Source organism: Vanacampus margaritifer, chromosome 5 (genome assembly GCF_051991255.1).
Source record: "Vanacampus margaritifer isolate UIUO_Vmar chromosome 5, RoL_Vmar_1.0, whole genome shotgun sequence".
Lineage (NCBI taxonomy): Eukaryota > Metazoa > Chordata > Actinopteri > Syngnathiformes > Syngnathidae > Vanacampus > Vanacampus margaritifer.
In genome coordinates, this window is record NC_135436.1 from 25,148,372 (window position 1) to 25,168,479 (window position 20,108).

The following is a 20,108-nucleotide window of genomic DNA, read 5'->3' on the forward strand; positions in this document are numbered from 1 at the left end:
CTGTAATTCCAGTTACAACGGCTGTATCTGCCAAACTAATGAATTACTGGAAAGTTAGAATCATCGTCAACAATGCACTTCCCCAATAACTGGCTTCACACACAGACAACTTCCAATTCCCAAGTTTCATCAGAAGACAAAAGCATGACGTTCTGCCTTAGGGCAACGCATGCTATTTTTGCATTCACTAGCTTGATATGTGATATAATACTGTTTGGGAGAAGACTGAATCATTGTTTGTCTGTATGTACCCTGCAATCAAGTGGTGGCCAGTCCAGGGTGTACCCTGCCCCTCGCCCAGAGTCAGCTGGGATAGGCTCCAGCTCCCACGTTACCCTAATGAGGACAAACACTCTTTCAATGGATTGATGAATGGATTATTTATAAGATGGTCCTGTAAATAAACTTTTTAAAATTCATATTTTTATGTAACAAATGACAATATACGCTTTGATGGCTATTTTGTTGCAGAAAGGCACCGCAGCTATTCTCAGTAGAGGGCTCAAATTTCCATGTTAAAAATGCTCTCAAACCTAATTTCACTTCCTTGTGGCAAAACAGCTGCTTATACAAGAGCTAGTTCTTTGAATGAAAGATAGGTTACGTTGCAACATGGGCTCTTTTCACTTACATATTATACACCTAGTGTTTGTCATGTAATACATGCCTTTCCTCTTACATTTTAATTTCTGCACTAAATCTACAGTACGTATGTAGTACATACTAAATAATTTACCAAACGCTATATAAAATAAATGGTTGTACCTGTATCTGAATTCCTTTAAAAAAAAAAGAAGTTAAAACTAGCTTTTATTTTGAAGGGGTTAATAAAGAGCTTTTTTTCGGAGCAGAAACGATTTCCGGAAGTCAGTGGACGCACCTCCGTCATGACGTCACGTCACAAGTGCGGAAATTAACCTGATTGTTCCAGCCCACATGGTAAAAAATGGTGGCACACGGGGAAAAACAGCAAAGCCACAGATCAGGCGTTTATAAGCAGAAAAACAAAGGCCACAAACATGGCAAGCATCGGACGAAAGGTGAAATTGAAAGAGAAAACAAAGGTGAGTTTTGTTTTATTTTGAATAAGACATGTACTAGCTTACGTTAGCTTGTGTTCTAGCGGCCAACTAAACACGTGTGATCATCGCCACTTGACCCAAATAAAGATGTTGAATGAGCTGTCGTTTGACTTTTGACACAGTCCTACACTGTGTTTCTGTATTTTTGTAGCTACAGTGGTTTAGAATGCAGACATTTAATCTTTTTTATAATGGCTAGTTTATATTCCCACATAGAAACTCAAATTGTTTTTGTTATTTGATTATTACTGTAGTATACACGTCTTGTGTTGTCGCAAAGGGTTTCCACTTTATTCAAACCATAAATGATGTCTTACATTACAGGAAGGGTGTCCGTGATAGCCCTCACTAAAAAACAGAGAAAAGAGCAACGAAAGATGGACAGAAAGAACAAAGCCAATCAACTACGGAAGAACAAGAGAGATGTGGTATTTACAAATGCTAATCAATGAGGTTGGATTTACATTGCAGGTCCATGTGCCCTTTCCCCTGCCATGACATGGGTTAGGGTTATTGTGCCACTCAAGAACAACAACAACAAAAATCTAAATTGTTTCAGTTGAACCATTCAGTGTAAATCCAACCTAACATCCACAATAGTTTGTTGAATAGTACACCTGGGTTTGAATATTTCTCATCATTCTAGGTCCTAACAGAGAAACGGCGTTTAGGCAGCAGGGATGGTCCTCCTATTCTGGTCGCCGTGGTACCTCTTCATGCCGCAGTGGACGCTGGCGCTGTTACTAAACTTCTTTGTCAAGAGGGTGCAGGCGGCATTGTACACCAGGAGCAGTCTGTCAGCGGTTCCAGTGACAGTTTTGGACTGGTTGTGCCTCGTTTTAAACAAAGATTTACCTTTCTTAAAACCAACACAGGTAAGTACTGTGCGTGCTTCTGTGTTTGGAGTTTGCATGTTCTCCATATCCTCTTGTGGACAGATACTGCAGTTTCTATACACATTTAAAATGAATCATATGAATCTGAAAAGTCCATAAATGTAAACGGGAATTTGAATGGTTATTTGTTTTCAGCAATAAACCCCATCTCAGCTGGGATAACATACACCTAACCGGCAATCCAAATAAGGACAAGTGCTAAAGGAAATATATATATATGTTCGTTAACTAAACAAAAATATAAATGTAGCACTTTTTTTTTTTTTTGCTCCAGGGCAAATGAATGTCATGCTAGATTCAGTTTTTTTTTTTAAAAGAATGTTTCAAATAAAGTATTTAGTTGTAATATTTTTTTCTATTGCACGTTTTGAAACCAGCTTCATTGTTACTAAAAATAAAGTTCTGCTCATTTGTTAATTAAATCACAATCCCCCCCCCCCCCATCCTTCTTTGGGGCTTTGCAGCAGTTGCTAAACATTCTGTTGATGCTCAAGAAATTGCATACGTAATTGAACAAGTTAGTCAAGTAGACATATTGCTCCATTTCCTGATTGAATCTGTGTTCGTTTGTTGTAGTGTTTTTTTTAAGCTTTGATCGTCCCCAAATATCCTGATTGTGTAAAGCCAATCAAAATCGGCCTTTAGTGTACATAGAACAAAAATCTTAGATCTTTTAGTTACACAAAAACAAAAGTGCCGCGTTTAAATTTTTGCTCAGTGTATTCAAAAGTTAATTTGTATTTGTTCTTGATAGTTAAAAAAAATCATCTTACTTTAAGACACCCTATGGGGAAAAATGTTCCGAAATCTGAGCAAATCCTTTAAAAATTACATTAGCAATATCTTTTTTTGATTGTTTACCTAAATAAAATACATGTGATCAGAATTGTTTGGGTATTTTCACACTGTTAAAATTGGTGTTAAGTTGCCTTTCACTTTGTTATAAACATTGACTTGAAGCCTTTTTGTATTTTTTTTTCTTCCTACCCAGGTGACATACATTCGCTGCTCGATGTAGCAAAGATGGCGGATAGCCTTGTTTTTGTGTTGGATTCTACTGAAGGCTGGGACAGTTATGGAGACTACTGTCTCTCCTGCCTATTTGCCCAGGGCCTTCCTAGCTTTGGTAAGTTTTACCCTTACAATGGCCATGTTTCATCTGTTTGATTTTTTAATTTCTAATGCTGTCTGCTTTTTCCAAAAACTCCACACCTTGGTAGCTCTTGTGTGTCAGGGCGTCTCTGACCTCCCCGTAAAGAAGAAGGTGGATTCCCGCAGGGCGTTGTCCAAAGTCATAGAAATCCGCTTCCCCGAGGCCCGTCTCTTCCCTCTGGACACAGAGCAGGACGTCACCCTTCTTCTCAGACATTTGGGCACGCAGAGACAACGAAAGCTCGGCTTCCGGTCCAGACGCTCCCATCTTGTGGCCCAGCGTGTCACTTTTACGCCAAATGCTGCCTCTGGCACGCCGGGTGGCCCCACTGGCCTCGGCACCCTCTGTGTCTCGGGGTATGTCCGCGGACGTCCTCTCCGAGCGGACAGGCTAGTGCACATCAGTGGACACGGAGATTTTCAGCTGAGTCAGATCGACGCGCCAATGGACCCGCTCCCCTTAAACACAACTGCACCCAGAGCGGCCAAGCCCGGCAAGGGAGGAGATGCTGACATGATGGTAGATGAGTTACACTTTCTGTAGCTATTTTGCTGATACTTGCATATTTTAGCATATTTTATATTTGTGTGCTCTTTTGCAGGATGGTGACGAAGCAGAGGACCCTGTGAGGGTGCTGATGAAAGCAGACCCCTCTTGCAGGGAAAGCCTGCAGGCCGAGGCTGTGGTGGACCCCATGGATGGAGAGCAGACTTGGCCCACAGAATCGGAGCTGCTTGATGCTGAAGGTACAAATTGGAACAAAGTGTGCATTTGTGCATTTTTATTTATTTCAATTTCAATTGTATCCTATGAAAACAAATATTGTATAAGGTTCTGCTGTGCTTGATGGCATGGAAATGAAAACATAGTTTTTGTGTCTGTTAACTCTTTGACTGCCAGACGTTTTCAGAAACGGGTTGTCCCCAGTGCCAGCCGATTTTAAGCATTTTGACTGATCTTTCAAGGTCCATAGAAAATTATGTGTTTGGACTATGGAAACACACATACTACAAAATGAAAGATTGGACTCTCATCTTTCATCAGAAAAAAAAAGTTTGTTTCTACCTTATTCCATTTTTGAGTAATCAACAATAGAAAATGGTTAGTTTCACCTCTGTTTTGAAACAAACGTCTTTTAACGTCTTTGGCACTCCTCCGTAGGATTTTACTAAACGTTATTTAACGTTTTTGGCAGTCAAAGAGTTAATGCAATTAATGGAAATTATACATCAATTATACCACGTAACAAATAATAATTCAAATATAATTGCTGTCTTTTAGAGGCCAGAAAGAGCAAACGCGTGATGAAAGTACCTAAAGGAACATCCGACTACCAGGCGGCGTGGATTGTGGATAATGACGAAAACGATGACCTGGATGAAGAAAGCAGTGACGATGATGACTGTGACGTCGACATGATGGATGAGGCCCCTGACGGGAACGACAACGACTCGCAAGTAATTGTAGCCTTGGTTTATATAGAGCATTAACATAAAATGTTCCCCCTGAAAATATTATTTTTTTTAAATTATTATTGTAAATCAGATATGTATGATCATCTTTTTAAATTATTTTATTTAAGGCTCTATAAGCCCTACTTAAGGGGGAAAAGTTTATGTTTGGCACTTAAAAAAATCCTTATTGTTAATTGTGCCTTTGGTAAATACAACAATGTATTCAAAGTAATTGCAATTCCCCACTATACAAATTTAAAGTTGTGATGTTTTGAGTGGCAAACGTGTTGCTGTGCATACGTGACCCACACTTGGTGCACCTTACATTGGCGAGGTGCTGTTAGTTTGTTTATCCAAGCGTCTGCCGCAGCAGGCTACAGGCCACAACAATTGTGCTTTGGAGCACAGGGGTCCCAAGAGGAGCCTCCTGTCTTCCTGCTCAACCAATACAACTCACTTCCTGTCTGGACAGGAGGAGGAGAAGGGGAGAGGAACGGAGGCTTCGCCCAAATGATTTATTTCAGAGAGTAAAAAAAGAAAAATCGCTTGCACTTGTTTGATGTTGAAGTTCACACACAGGAGATTATGTGTGAGTAACAATAGGGTTCTTCAAATGCTGGTTGTTTTTCTTTTTCTGGTGCAGAAATGTTATGAATAATTGGCTGAAACCTCCTGCTGTGTCCTGACGTGATTTGTCTTCAGTACATGACGGCCGCTAGTTTGCAACTTAAACACAAAACAACTCCGATATAATGCAGGAGCTGCATCAAAACATTTGCATTGTTTACACATTCTGCAAAATTGCTGCATCGGAGCGTAAACAAAATATCTGGCATTTATCTGCCCTTGCCTTTTATACAGAATCCAGTAAAAGTGGGAGATTGTTGTTACGGTTCCTAATCGGATAATTTTATGACAGAAGTGCCGATGCGTAATTTCCCACCTATGTCCCCACATTGCAGGATTCCCTCGCACGCTTGTGGTGGCGTAGCTGTGAAGCTACAATAATCTTGTTCTCTTTGCCTCCTCGTTGTTCAGGATGCAGGTTCAGACCTCGCCTCAGAAGAGGAGGAGGAGGAAGAAGAAGAAGAGGAGGAGGAAGAAGTGTGCTCCACAGAGCGAGCGGGAGCCGACCAACGCTACGACGAACACATGGATGAAGCGGCGGAAGAGGAAGGTCTTAAACGTTACCGCGAGGCGCGAGCCAATGAGATGTTCCCCGACGAGGTGGACACGCCCCTCGACATGACCGCCAGAATCAGGTCGGTTCTTACGTTTATTCAAGTGCATAAAAGTCCTTAAATAATTCATTTAAAAAAAAAAGAAGACTGCTTTTATTTAGAATATTGTGATGTATCCGTCATAACATTATGACTTTATTCTTGTAAAATAAGGACTTGCACGGGTTAGTTCATTCTCCTAATATTATTACTTCTCATAAAAATACCTGTGAAAATAGGACTTTCTTATAATATTCAGTTTATTCTCTAATTTAAAGCCTTTTATGCATAAGAAAGGACTAAGGAACCTCCTCACTTTTGGGTTTTCAAAACTTTAAGTCAATCAACTTGCCCATTTTTCATCCTGTTGAAACAATTCCAACTTTGTTTTTCGAAAATTCACATCTTTCCTGGCACTATTTTTCCTCAGTCGTAAGATCTCCAGTTTTAGCGTTATTCGACATTATAAACCCACTTAATCTACATTCATTTTCAATGACACATTCACATTCAATCAGCAAGACATACACAGGAGGCAAGGGTTCAAATCCCACCTTCACCAGATTGCAGTTCACGTTTTCTTTTTATTCATTTATCATTCAACTAGAAGTAATACTTTGTAATTTTCGCAAATTTTGTCTTTCAATTTCCTTAATAAGCATTCAGCAATTAGCTTTCAGCATTCCCATGCAATTTCTCCAGAAATTGCACTTTTGTCTAGTTTTAGTAAACTATTCTAATTTAATCAGTAGTGAAGCAGCAGTCACATCTTTTTGAGTGTGTACAATATATATTTGTTTGCCAAACAAAAAGTTTAGAAATTGGTCTCAAAGGCACTTTAAAAGTACTTGATTTAGTTTTTTGGAGCATCGCCGTCCTCTGCCTCCAGGTTCCAACGTTACAGGGGTCTTAAAAGTTTCCGCTCGTCCCCCTGGGATCCCATGGAGAACTTGCCCCACAACTATTCGCGCATCTTCCAGTTCCAGAGCTTCGAGCGCACCCGCCGTCGCACCCTGGCTGAAGCTGCAGAAGAGGAGGAAGGCGCCATGGTAAACCCAGTACTGATAATGATATTTATTCTGAATAATATTCTAAAGCTATCTACTATGTTGCAGGTTGGCTGGTACGTCACACTCCATGTGATTGATGTGCCCTCCTCGGTGATGGAGAGTGTGCAGGCAGGCAGGCCGCTGGTGCTGGTGTCCCTCCTCCCCCATGAACAGAAGGTCCCAATGCGCCCCCCCCCCCCAAAAAAAAGAAAAAGGTATTAAAAAAACATATTTGACTTTTTTTTTTTTTTTGCTTTGTTCTTAGATGTCCGTGATGCACCTTTTGGTAAGGAGGCACCCCAGCAACACGGAGCCCATCAAGTCCAAAGAGGAGCTGGTGATCCACTGCGGTTTTCGGCGGTTCAGGGCCTCACCTATCTTCTCTCAGCACACCTCAGGTAAGATGGAGGGAGAACTTTAAACCTCCTTCACACTCTCTTGACGGTTCGAGTTGACTTCTGAGGGAGGAACTGTTGTTGCGATACAGCGGACAAACACAAGATGGAGCGCTTCCTCCAGCCGGACACCCCCACTGTGGTGTCAGTGTACGCTCCAATCACCTTCCCCCCCACAGGAGTCCTGCTCTTCAAACAGAGGGATGATGGTGAGATCTGCAGAAATCTTACAATTTCAATTTGACTTGATTCTTAGGTAATTGCTACTCTAATGCCAGCGACTCACTGTGGCGCTCTCTTACAGGACTAGTTGAAAGTTACTTTCTAGTCGAAATGTATCTATTTATGCTCAAAGAATGATTGCTTAACTAATTTTAGTAACTATTGTTAAAGATTGGGACCCTACTTGGAAAGCCAAACCCTCTTTTGAAACCCTACTTTAAAAGCCGAGGTCACAGATTCTGACAGCTGAATTTTTTTACTTAATTTTATAACCTCTGTTAAAAATTGGGACCCTACTTAAAAAGCCAAACCCTCCTTTGAAATCCTACTTTAAAAAGCAGAGGCCATACATTTTGACAGCTGCATTATTATTTTTGAACTCAATTTTGTAACCACTGTTAAAAATTGGGCCCCTAATTGGTTTCAAAAAAGGGGATTACCCTTTTTTTGAAACCCTACTTTGAAACCCGAGGTCACACATTCTGACAGCTGAATTTTTAGACACAATTTTTAGCCACCGTTAAAGATTGGGACCCTACAGTCCAACCCTTCTTTAAAACTCTACTTTAAACGATGAGGCCATACATTCTAACAGCTGAATCATTTTTTTAAACTCAATTTTGTAACCTATTTGTAAGTAATACCTGTTTTTTTAACCCTACTTTGAAACCTGAGGTCACACATCTTGACAGCTGATTTTTTTAAAACTTATTTTTTATTTATCAACACTGTTAAAAATGGTAACCCTTCTTGGAAAGCCAAAATACTTTAAAAGCTGAGGTTTCACATTCTCTGTTAAAATTTTTAACTTACAAAATGGAGTTAAATTCTACTGTCAGGTTTTAAAGTAGACATTTCAAGTTAGGGTTTGGCTTTTCAAATAGAGTCCCAATTTTTAACAATGGTCACAAAATTGAGTTTTTAAAAAAAAAAAAAAGAGAGAGGGAGAACTGTTGACATAATTTTAATAAATTACAGCACTTAATCTCACTGAACTGATCTCATGGTGGGCAAAATTTCTTCTTTTAAAATGCCATTTTAAATCAATCAAATCAAAAAGTTATACTACAACAAACATTAATTCCGCCTTTCTTTGTCATTTATTTGTGTCTAGGTGTGCAGGACCTGGTGGCTACAGGCAGCCTGCTCAGTTGCGACCCTCAACGCGTTGTGCTCAAGAGGATCGTCCTGAGCGGACACCCGTTCAAAATTAACCGGCGCTCTGCCGTCGTCCGTTACATGTTCTTCAACAGGGGTGAGTCTCCTTTACTTCCTTGATATGTTTTCCGCACCGTATCTACTAACGATCTCTTTTTGTCCCCATTGCGGGCTAGATGACATCATGTGGTTCAAACCTGTGGAGCTGCGCACGAAATGGGGTCGGAGGGGCCACATCAAGGAGCCGTTAGGTAAGAAAATCCAGGTTATGTATTTCTGGACTAAAGTCTTAGAAAAACTTTCCGCTATTTTGGATTGTAGGATACCTTTATCTCCAAACTTGTTTGCTAGGTGACCTAACAACAACTGACTTACCACATAAACAATTTCAATCTACACTTGTAGCCCTTACTATCGCTAAAAAAAACAATTCTTGTTAACTGGAAAAATAAACAAACTCTGAATATCGACCAATGGTCTAACCTCCTCATAAATCACATTTTAATGGAAAAAATATCTGCCTCAAATAAAAACCAAATATCAAAATTTATAGAAAAATGGTCTACGTATATAGAATTTTTTTAACCTAATTCTGGTTACTTAATTCTGTCTGTTAGCGAGAGCCACTACATCGTGATAACTTACATTGATGTTTCTGCATTTGGCAATTTATTATTATATTATATTATTATTATGGGATTTTTTTTTAATGGGCTTTAGGTGAACTGATGAATACACACACACTCGCACGCACACACACACGCACATACACATACTCACCCACATACAAAAATATATATATGTATATATATATATATTTTTTTTTAAAAAAGGTAAGAAAATCCAAAATTAAGCATTCACCCTAATGTGGTGAATGTAGCGCTGGGTGATTTATGGATTTACTGTTTTACATTAAGCAGAACTTGATTTCAATAATGTTATTTGCCTTTTCTTTTTATTGAAAGGGGGAAGAAATATGAAAATCATATTTTTGTTTAATAAAAAAATGTACGAGTTTTATTTTTAGATGATGTTTTTTGTTCTTTTTAAGGAACACACGGCCACATGAAGTGCGTGTTTGATAGTCAGCTGCGCTCTCAAGACACGGTCCTGATGAACTTGTACAAGAGGATCTATCCTCGTTGGACGTATGACCCTTACGTACCTTTGCCTTTGCCCTGGTTTAAACGGGAGTCGACGGTGGACCTGCAGGACTTGGACATGGAGTAGCGTGAGAGAACAAACACATGATTGGTAGTGAATTAAATTCATTAAGACTAGCCCGTGCATTTTGCGGTTTGTGATTGGGATGCACGCAGTAGGGTCCCAGTTCATGTTTTTTTGATTTGGTTGTTTATATGTATGGCCTAAATGTTCTTTTCATCTAAATATTCATTGCAATTATAACTGAACTACTGCGTTACTGTATGAATTAAATTTAGTTGCGTCACTCGCCACCTAAGGAATAAAATTGGGTCGTAATCTGACGCTTGCACGCCAGTTGAATTTGGCTCTGTAGCCTTTACATTGGTATTGAGGTTTTGGCCGCTAGAGGGCAGCAATGTATAAACCTTAGTAGTAATGATGTCATATTTTTCCTGGCAAAAGGAGAACTATAACTTCCATATAGCTCTTATCAATAACTATTTATCTATTAGAGATTATCGATCCAGTATTGCATAAAGTAAAAATGAATCTGCTTATAAAGGCAACTATGTAGGCTACCAATAATAAAATGTTGACCTGCAATTTAAGTTTTCTGAGTTATCCCTATCAGCACAACTCTTTGAAAATAATATACCTAATTTTAATAAAAAAATTTGACAAAAATTTGACTTTTATTCCCCTAAAATTTTTACATCGTGAACAAGCTTTCTCTTCTTTTTTGTCCACTTCTAATATTTTTCTTTTATTTTCTCTCAAAATTACCTCTTTTTTTTTTTTTAAATAGGTGAAGTTTGATGTTATTTTTTGCAAAATGTAAAAACAACCCTTTTTTTACTTGTAAAATGATGGCCATGTTGAATTTTTGCTATTCCCAGAATTATTCCTGGAAAACTGGCGGGGGAGTTATTTCTTACAATATATTAAAATTACAATTAACATTTTTTTTTCTTGTAATAGTACATTTTGTCATAAATGCTCCACTTTCTCATCAGTTGTCCCTTACAGACCAACATCTTTAAAAGTGTTTTATTTTTTTATTTTTTTTTTTTTTAGTCAGCTGTTCATCTGAATTCACAAATGCACTTAGTCGTTTTTTTTTTATAATGTATTTAATCACTTGTCCCATATGAAATTGGATACAGTATGAAACAATAGCCCAAGTATGTGAGAGGGGTGGAAAAAGCCTTCCATTTTTTGAACCTATCACAGCCTTGTTAAACCTGGCACCTCCATCAGACCCATGCGAACAATACTTTTTCTGCACACATCCTTTGAGCTATGCAGGCTCCGACTTATTAAAAAAACCCAGAAAGGGTTATGCCCTGCAAAAAAAAAAAGGGGGGGGAGTGTGGCTTGCCCCTCGTTTGACCCGATAGAGACCCGTCTTCACCGCACTGTTCACAGCCTCATTGTTGCTGTCAAGACCGAAGGCCAAAAAAATGCTCCGCGTTTTTTTTTTTTGCAATAGGGGAAATGCTTGATTTATGAATCTCAGTATTTATCGCAAATCGCAGGCCCCCTTTTTTTTTTTTTTTTGCATGCTTGCAGAAACATGATTCATCCCGGCGGGCATGCCAAGATGTCTGCATGAGCAAGTACAGGGCGAAGACATTGAAATGGAGGCAACGTGATCCAAAGTAGAGCAAAAGTTCACCTTGTGCTTAAAAAAAACCCCCAACAAATTATTAGAAAAGAAAGACGATACACTTGCTTGATTTATCAAACTTTCTTGGATGTGCGGCATGCTTTGTGCCAACACTCACTTTATTTCTTACGTTTTGCATGAATTAGGTGATAACGGCGATACAGTACGTGTGTGTTGCGCGCACTCAGGTTCAAGGTCACAGTGAGGGAAGGCGCAATTCAATATCCCCTAAATGCTGTAACATTTAGGACGTGCCAAAGGCCAACACAGTTGACTTCCATGTCGTTTTCCCCAGAGGAAATCATGTAAAGTGAATTAATTCGTTCCAGGCGCAAACTGTCGCCATCATAAAACCTCAACTGTACAGGCAAGGCTTGAACTAACATTTGACAGCGATTCAATTCAACTGTATCACCCACAAAGGACAAAGAAGGAAACAAATACCTCTTAAAGGTAAATGAAAATGTGTGGAACTTTAATTAATACCGATACCACTAGTATATAAAATTCCCCCCAAAACAATGACAGATAATTTAAAAGAAATAACGATATACTCTATTCTAATACCAAAATAAATAAATGGCAAGTTTCTATTCTTCTAATTTCTAGTTCCTAATTGTTAAAAGGCCACAAGAAAGCACCAAATACTGGTAATGGCTACCGTTAGGAGTACCGTATCGATACCTTAAACTAAGGCTGGTATCAGCACCAATTAGTACCCGCCCATTTCTAATTATCATCACTTTTTTCTTCTGTCTTACTGGGACCACTTTTAGTGCATCAGAAGAAGAAGAAAATACTTGGACTGAATTCTTTATCCTGTTGGGAAAAGTATGTCATTAATTTAACCGTTTTATTTTACTCAAATCAATTCAAATGTATTACATGCCATTTTTAAAGTTTATCTCATGTCATTGACTCCCAGCCATTTTCACTGAAGCAACCCCCTTTACTCCCGGCTATTTTACTGGATTTTGACTGATTTTGCAAGGCCCAGAGAATATTGTGTTCTCTTGCTATAAAAATATGGGACCTACCAAAAGAAAGATTTGAGTCTTTTCTTTCACCAGGAAAAAAAAACATTTCCGTTTTACAGCAATTAGCATTAGAATATAGCTAATGTTCATCGTTATTCACAGGCCTGTTTAAAACAGTGGCTGTATTTGTAATTACTACCATTGATTCAAACATTCTCTTCAGTTCAGAGGCTGCATCAAAGCCTTTATGCTCTAGCATAAAAAACGTATAAATACATCTTTGGGAGCATGGTAATTTTTACAATAGAATGTATTTATACACTTTTGCGAGCAAATTAGTTAATAATTGTCGTAAATAATACAAAGTAAGTACTATTTTTTATTTTTTTTTTAGGGGGGGGGTACAATTCTTGGCAAATAATCATCATTAAACTAATAACTATATGGCTGAGTACTGATACCGTTAGTATCGAGGTACTCGTGATGGCGGCGTTTTATGATCGCAAATTAGAAATTTGAAGAATGGAAAATTGCCATTCATTTGAAATCATGTACTTTTATGGAAAAATGCTATAATGGGATACAGACCTCTTTGTTTAAAATTATCGGTCATTGTTTTTTCTTTGGGGAATTTTATGTATCAAAAATCCTACTGGTATTGGTGACTACTCAAGCTTTGGGTAAGAGTTATTAAAATGAAGTATTTTACACACACATGATTTTCATCTATGAATATACGGCCCCATATGTCAGTTTGAGAAATTTTGCCCATCCCTTGCTTTAAAGGCTTACTGAAATAAGGTATTGCAAATTATTGTACGTTGCAAAAAGTTCCTTCTTCTATGGTTATCAACGGGAAAAAAAATAGTTCATCCTTCAACTCCTGAGCTCTGAGTTTTGTTGGACTCCTGAGGCATATTTTTCCAAATGTATATATTTTTTCACATTCCACTGTGCTGTATTGGGATACACCCCCCCCCCCCCCCCCAAAAAAAAGCTCATTTCCGAAGACCAACTGCAACGTGGTACACAGCGGCGCATCCAAGCCATGACTTGAGTGTTTGGCACATGTCTGCAGTCAGGAGACATGAACGCTGGTGACTTAGTGCTTCGTTGGCCCAAGAATGTCTTGCGGTTCCCACTTCACTGCCACCACACTTGGAAGGCGCCCCGCCGAAGATATAACGGGTGAGAGCTTTTTCCATTGGACTCGGATGAAGAGGGCGGAAGAGGAGAAAAAGAGGGCAGGAGAGATAAGACAAAGGCCAGCTTTAATAATAATAATAATATATATATCTAAAAAAAAAATAATAATCTGAGTGGAAGAAGTCAGAGGAATGTAAGAAAACAAGAGGAAGTGTGTGTGTGTAAAAAAAAAAAAATTAAAATTAAAATATATAAAAAAAAACGAGAATGTGGGAGAGCACAGAGTGGCTGGCGTTTATGGATTGCAGATGTGGCGCTGTGGGGTTTTGGCAGGGCTCTTGCGCGCCTAAATCATGCACCGGCTGGGTGGCACCGGGGTGAGTGCAAGGTCAGAGAGCCGCAGCACACAAGCCGTAAAAAACCCGGAGAGAACAAGAGCCTCAAATACACACGGCGTCACCCAAGTGGAGGGCACTGGGGTATATACTGTACCGTATATTTGTCTGTGTGTGTGTGGGGGGGGGGGTTACACTTGGGGTTCACGCCCCCAAAATGCTGAGTTCCATCCGATACGCTTTATTTACATTTAATCAAAAGTTAATGATTTCAAAAAGTCCTACAGCTACCCTACAAAAGAAACGGGCGGGGGACACTCCCTGCATTGGTTGCCAGCCAATCGTGGGAAACATAAACAAACAATCGCTCGTTTTCACAACTAAGGGCAACGAGGTGTCTTCACATGAATGAGTTAGCACAGTTGACTAGTGGTTAAGTGGTTACATTCATTGAAGACTAATTCAGGGATGGATAAACGATGGAGGGGGCCACAAAGAGGTTGAAGAAGCAATGTCAGATTTTTTTTAATTATGTTTTCATTTGCAGGGGATAGATGTGAAATAATTGGTCATTAAAAAAACTTGGAGAAAAACAACAAAATTAAACCCAAAGAATGAAAAACGAGCGGGAAATGGGAACCCCCACACCCCAACAAATAGCAAAAAATGTCCATAAAAATTAATCGAATTTTTCATCAATTTTCTACAAAGCTTGTAACAGTTGGTTATAAAAATTAAATACAAAGCATATTTTGATTGAAAGACTGCTCCAATAGCCACGGAAAAACATTAAAGAAAAACAAAAATAAAACCCATAGAATAACTGATAAACATTCAATATGCGTTTCTTTGAAAAATGAGGGGCAAATGGGAACCCCTACCCCAAAAAATATTTAAAATTGTCGATAATTAATTGCATTTTTAACTATTTTCTACAAAGCTTGCAACATTTTCTTGTATTCTTCTCATAGTATAATTTCTCAAAACTTCTTGCCCACAAGCACCAAATTCCAGCAGCGCGAAAATGTAGTAAAAACGACATAAAAGTCCATATTTGTGCCAGTCGTTCGCCTCTTTAGCTGAGAAGTGGGCAGAGTTCATTTGTTTTATAACACATTATAACATTTAAATTAAATCTCCAAAGTTAACGCTTCAATTGACAGCAAGTATTTAAAAGTACAGTATCCCATTTTTGTGTGTGAAAAAACTGCCAATATGCAAATCCGATGAAATGATACCTGAGCAACAGGTGCTTGCTTACACACTTTTGTCATGCATGGTAGTTCATGTGTGTGCTTGTACAATATTAATATTGTACAAGGACATGAGAAGAAGTTGAACTCCAGAACAAGGAGGTGACACCCCAACCAGGCCTGCTGAACACATTGCAAACCACCACACATGAGACTCATTGAACGCAACATTCTTTGGATATTTTGGCACTAAAGTCAAATCTGAGCTGAGCCGGGTTGGCATGATGCGACCTGCTATGTAACCGCTAATTATTTGGCCTCGAGTCCCCCCTTGCCCCTCAAGGTTCGCGTACCTTTCATCCACCTCCCTATTTTCCACAGACCTGATTATCCAGGTGGGAATGAAATAAAAAGAAGGGGGAAGAAAAGAAGCAATATACAATTTCCAACGTCCGCTGCGCGCACCCCCGACGGGCCTCCCAGAGTGCTTTGCAGCTGACATCACCTCGCAGAAACCTGGCAAGCTTGGCTCTATCTCTCCCCTCGCTTCCTGCCCTCATGATGTCACACGCCATATGGTTTTCAGCAATATCAAGACGGAAAGAGGGGAGAAGGTCTGGGAAGGGTGTGTGTGTGTGTGTGTGTGTGTGTGTGTGGCTGCAAGTCGGACGCAGAAAACAAAAGATTTTGTGGAGGGGAGGAGGTGAGAGGCTGCTGCTCTGTACGTGTGGGAGGCTTAACGAGGAGGGGCCAAGATTTGGGGTCCATGTGTCGGACACACGCATGCACTGGCCACTTTATTAGGTACACTTGCACACTAATAACATCCACTGGAAACTACCATCACAGTAATAAACCCTTTCATGAAAGAGGGTCATTTGCGTGAAATTGGTCCGTCGCAGTGATTCTCCAAATGTGTTATAAGCACCGTTGCCCAAAAAATCTAGAAAATTTTGACTTGATAAGCCTCGGCTCTATCTATCTATCTAAAATGTCTGCCTTTAAGTACGGAAAAGCCTTTTTTCTATAGAAACGTTTTTCTTTTTAATATAAATTACTCAAATCCCGCCTTGCATTGTGGCCAAGGGTTAAAAACCTGGTCGGTTATGGCACCTTGTGGTGCTGTAAAGAGTGAATGCTTGTTGTCGCGGAAGCTAGCTACTAGTTTAGCATAACTAGAAACCTGGCTGACTTAGCCATGACTGCTGCTACCGCCACCACTAATACTATTATTCTTTCTTTATCTCCTTCCATTTATTTTAGGCCATTTCTCAATAACAAGTGTACAGTCTTGTACTAGAGCCAACTATTTTCTTCATTCACACGGTATCTGCCACAACAAGACGTAATAACTGACCAGGATCCTACCTATGGCGACAATGCGACACAGGATACGAGTAAGCCATTGAAAAACAATTTTATTTTATTTTTCGTAGTTAGGAGAAGATTTGAATCCATGCTGAACTTAAGTACAAGTCGCAGGACCAGCCAAACTATGAAAAAAACTGCTACTTTATAGTCAGAAAACTCTATTTAGCAAGCAAGATAGCTATCCGTCTAGCTGTAGTAGGCTATAGCTATCTATTTAGTCAGCTAGCTATAGGTAAATATTTAGCTAGCTAGTTATCCATCTAGCTGCAGTATCTAGCTATCTATTTAGTTAGCTAGCTAGCTAACTAAAAAGATAGCTATCTGTCTAGCTAGCTAGCTAAAAAGATAGCTATCCATCTAGCTACAGATGGATAGCTATCTAGCTAGCTATCTTAAATAGCTATCTAGATAGCTATTCATATAGCTCCCAGTATCTATCTATTTAGCTAGCTAGCTATCCACCTAGCAGCAGCTGCAGTACTGTATCTAGCTATCTATTTAGCAAGCTAGCAAGCTATGTTTTTGCTCAACAGCCTATTCTAGTCTTTTTTGGACATGGCGATGATTGATGGCAACGTAACAAAGAGGAGACACCAGCTTTGAGAATTTTGTCTCGACCTGGGACTGAAATGGCGATGGCGCCTGTTTTTGAGGTGTTAAGTTTACATGTGGCGCGTGCTGCATCGTGTCAAGCCCCTGCCGTGTGTCTGCGTCGCGCCGCATGACAGTAAAGACAAGTGGAAATTCAAAGTGAAACGGGGCCTCAGGCAGCCGAGGGGCCTGCGGCGTATCTGCTCCCAGACGTCGTCGGCGTGGAAAGCTGCTTTCCACTTGATCTTCTCGGGCCCGAGCCCTGGGCAAGATCCGCACCGCGTGACATGCCGTGGGCCTGTAACACTTGCAGGAATGTTGTGTAATTTAGTGGGTGAGCCACAGCCCTCCTGTCTTATCTCCACTTTTTTGCTCTTCTGGGTGGAAAGCTGCCCTGTACGCAACGCTCTTCCTGGCGCTAGCAGTGTAACCCAATTATTGCTTACAACCAGCAATTTGGTGGTTTAAAAAAAAAAAAATCATCTTTCTCCAGTTCATAAAAAGTTCAGTGTTTGGGGTTTATTAGCGCCAGACTACGGCTCGCTAAAATTGTGTTTTGACAAGTTTAAAGTCCAGCACAGGCCTCAGGAGGCTGACTGATAAGTCAGATAAAGTCTGCAAAGACAACAGCTGTGCTCAAAAGGCACACTTGCAATTATGCACGGACTTTCTTACACTTTTTCCACATCACACAAGGATGGGGGTGGAAAAAGCTTGATTGTGAAATTAATACCATTTCATTCCTTGGCCTCAACACTCACTTTCACTCCCTCATACGCCCAAATTAGCACAAAACACTTGATCCTTCATTTAACAAAGTAGCACATTTTCTATTTGTTTCCAACTTTGGCAGACATTTAGTCGCAAATTTGACTTACAACATCAAAAGTCAAATTGAACTGGTAACCAGGTCCAAAATTATTTATCAGTAGTTATTTAGTCAATATGGCCTATTACGATGACAACCTATCCCCCCAAAAAACTCGGTTAAACTCAAAGTTATAGGGGAAATCAACCCAATTAATATTATTTTTTGACAATATGTTCTTTGCAGCCCAATATGAGTTAAGCAGCAAAATCCCTGAGCAACATTGATGTCATCTTCAGTCGACAGCAAGTGACAAAATGGCCGCCCCCTTAGATGCATAACGGCTGGATTTTGCTTCATAACTCATATTCCACAAATGTAACATTAATCAGAATGTCATGTTTACACCAGTGAGGTCTCAACATTTATTGCCAATAAATGTTTAAGGTGTCAAACATTTATACTTTAAGTATAAGTAATAAGAATAAATAAATAAAATAAATAAAAATAATAATAAGACGATTCAATTCGATGCACAAATGGAAACAGATTTTTCTATTACCGGTAGAGAAATTAAAAAAAAATTGTATTCATGTTTAAAATGACAAATGTACTTCATTCCCCTGTTATCTGTGGATAATTTAGCCCAGCGGTCCATTTTAAAAATCAAAATGTGGCCCACAAGCACAAATGTCTTGCACTCTCCTCACCACTATACTGCAAATAGAAAGGACAGTCAGCATCCACACAAGACAATCTGTGTGACAAGTTTTGTAATGACACTGTACTGCGTGTGGAAACTATTTCGGACCTTGGATGAAAAAGTCACATCCTCCACGGAGCGTATGCGTTCTCCAGGCCGCTCCATGTCTGTCTGCCAGGTTATCAGCAGTTCATCAGGGGAACATGGAAGCCCGAGACAATGCGCTCGGCCCGGGCTTACTCGGGGTGTTGCGGATCACTTCCGCGCACCAGCGGCCAGCACCTTGAACCGGGATCAGCCGCCCAGAGGAAGCCACCGGGGGCCTTTGTGACATTATCGCAAGCCGTTGCCATCAAAATCAAACAAAGGCGCACTAACGAACGAGCTGTTCCGCGCTTGAAAAATGAGACGTTTAATCAGCTCGGGTCCTTCCAATCGGGCCGAGTGCTTGACACTGAGCAGATTAAAATCTCAGGCACAGTCTCTGTTTATGGAGGTCATGACCTCTCGTAAGTGTGGTGTAAAAAGGAACAGAAAGTGACGTTGGGCCATTAGGCTTGTTCATCACGCATTGAAATAATCTAGGTTAATCCCAAATTTCAGTTTTAGGCAGGAGAAAAATTAGGAAATAACCCCCCCCCCACCCCCAATTTTTTTTAAACAGGATTTTGGTGCTGTATTTATATTGTGATTGACATTTGTTTAATGATTTTGAATTGGTCCAATTTTATGCAACCATTTAAAACCCCCACTTCACTTATTCTTGAATACTACCACCAAGCACTGCGTGCATATGACAATAAAACAAGCACACACATACACATTTTCTATTGTTATATATTTCATTTATTTTTGTATATTATATTAATATAATAAAAAATAAAAAAAAGATAAATCCCAGTATTATTAATACTAATAAATGAATATCTTTAAGAGGGAAAAATCCTACTAATGTTGATTGGATTAAACTGTTCCTTCCTGAGTAACAAACTATTATTTAGAAAATATTTTCATATAATAATAATAATAAAAATAATGGACGTAATAGTAGTCGTGGTGTTGCTGTTATTTGATTTGCCAAGCAAAACAGGCTAAATCACTATCAAAGTGCACTCTGTCGCTTTATCGTTTGTGTATTGAATTGCCATTCAAAAATAAAATAGCAATAACTCATATGCACATCAACTGAATTTGGTTTCAATTCAACGGGCTCCTCCTGCTGTTGCACCTTTCGACCACCGAGTGTCGCTGTGGAGCGTAAAGTGTCAGCGTCTGTCTGTGGGCCGAGCGGACCTCAGCAGAACAAGTCGGTCACAAGACAAGTTTCATGAAAGTCCTGTCAATTCGCCATAATTCACTTTATTTAAGGCCATTGATCGCAAACAAAGGGGCACAGTAGCATAAATTTGGTTCTATTAGGTCATATTTTTCAACTTGGATTTTTAATTAGTTGATGTTTACACTGGCTTTTACAACATGAAGACACACAAACACTGTGAAGTCAAATAAATGTTGTGTGTTTCTATGATTTGTTCAAACGTAG

General features: G+C 39.5%; 1 protein-coding gene across 1 annotated transcript; it reads left to right on the forward strand.

Moving 5' to 3' along the window:
* Positions 1 to 871: 871 nt before the first annotated feature.
* On the forward strand, positions 872 to 10,737 carry tsr1 (TSR1 ribosome maturation factor). The gene is made up of 15 exons (XM_077566820.1): positions 872 to 1,064; positions 1,407 to 1,510; positions 1,729 to 1,957; positions 2,970 to 3,104; positions 3,199 to 3,650; positions 3,733 to 3,877; positions 4,413 to 4,588; positions 5,624 to 5,847; positions 6,695 to 6,854; positions 6,921 to 7,031; positions 7,120 to 7,252; positions 7,342 to 7,458; positions 8,586 to 8,726; positions 8,806 to 8,880; positions 9,681 to 10,737. The coding sequence occupies exons 1-15, from the start codon at positions 947 to 949 to the stop codon at positions 9,857 to 9,859; spliced, it is 2,499 nt and encodes an 832-aa protein (XP_077422946.1). The 5' UTR covers positions 872 to 946; the 3' UTR covers positions 9,860 to 10,737.
* Positions 10,738 to 20,108: the final 9,371 nt, after the last annotated feature.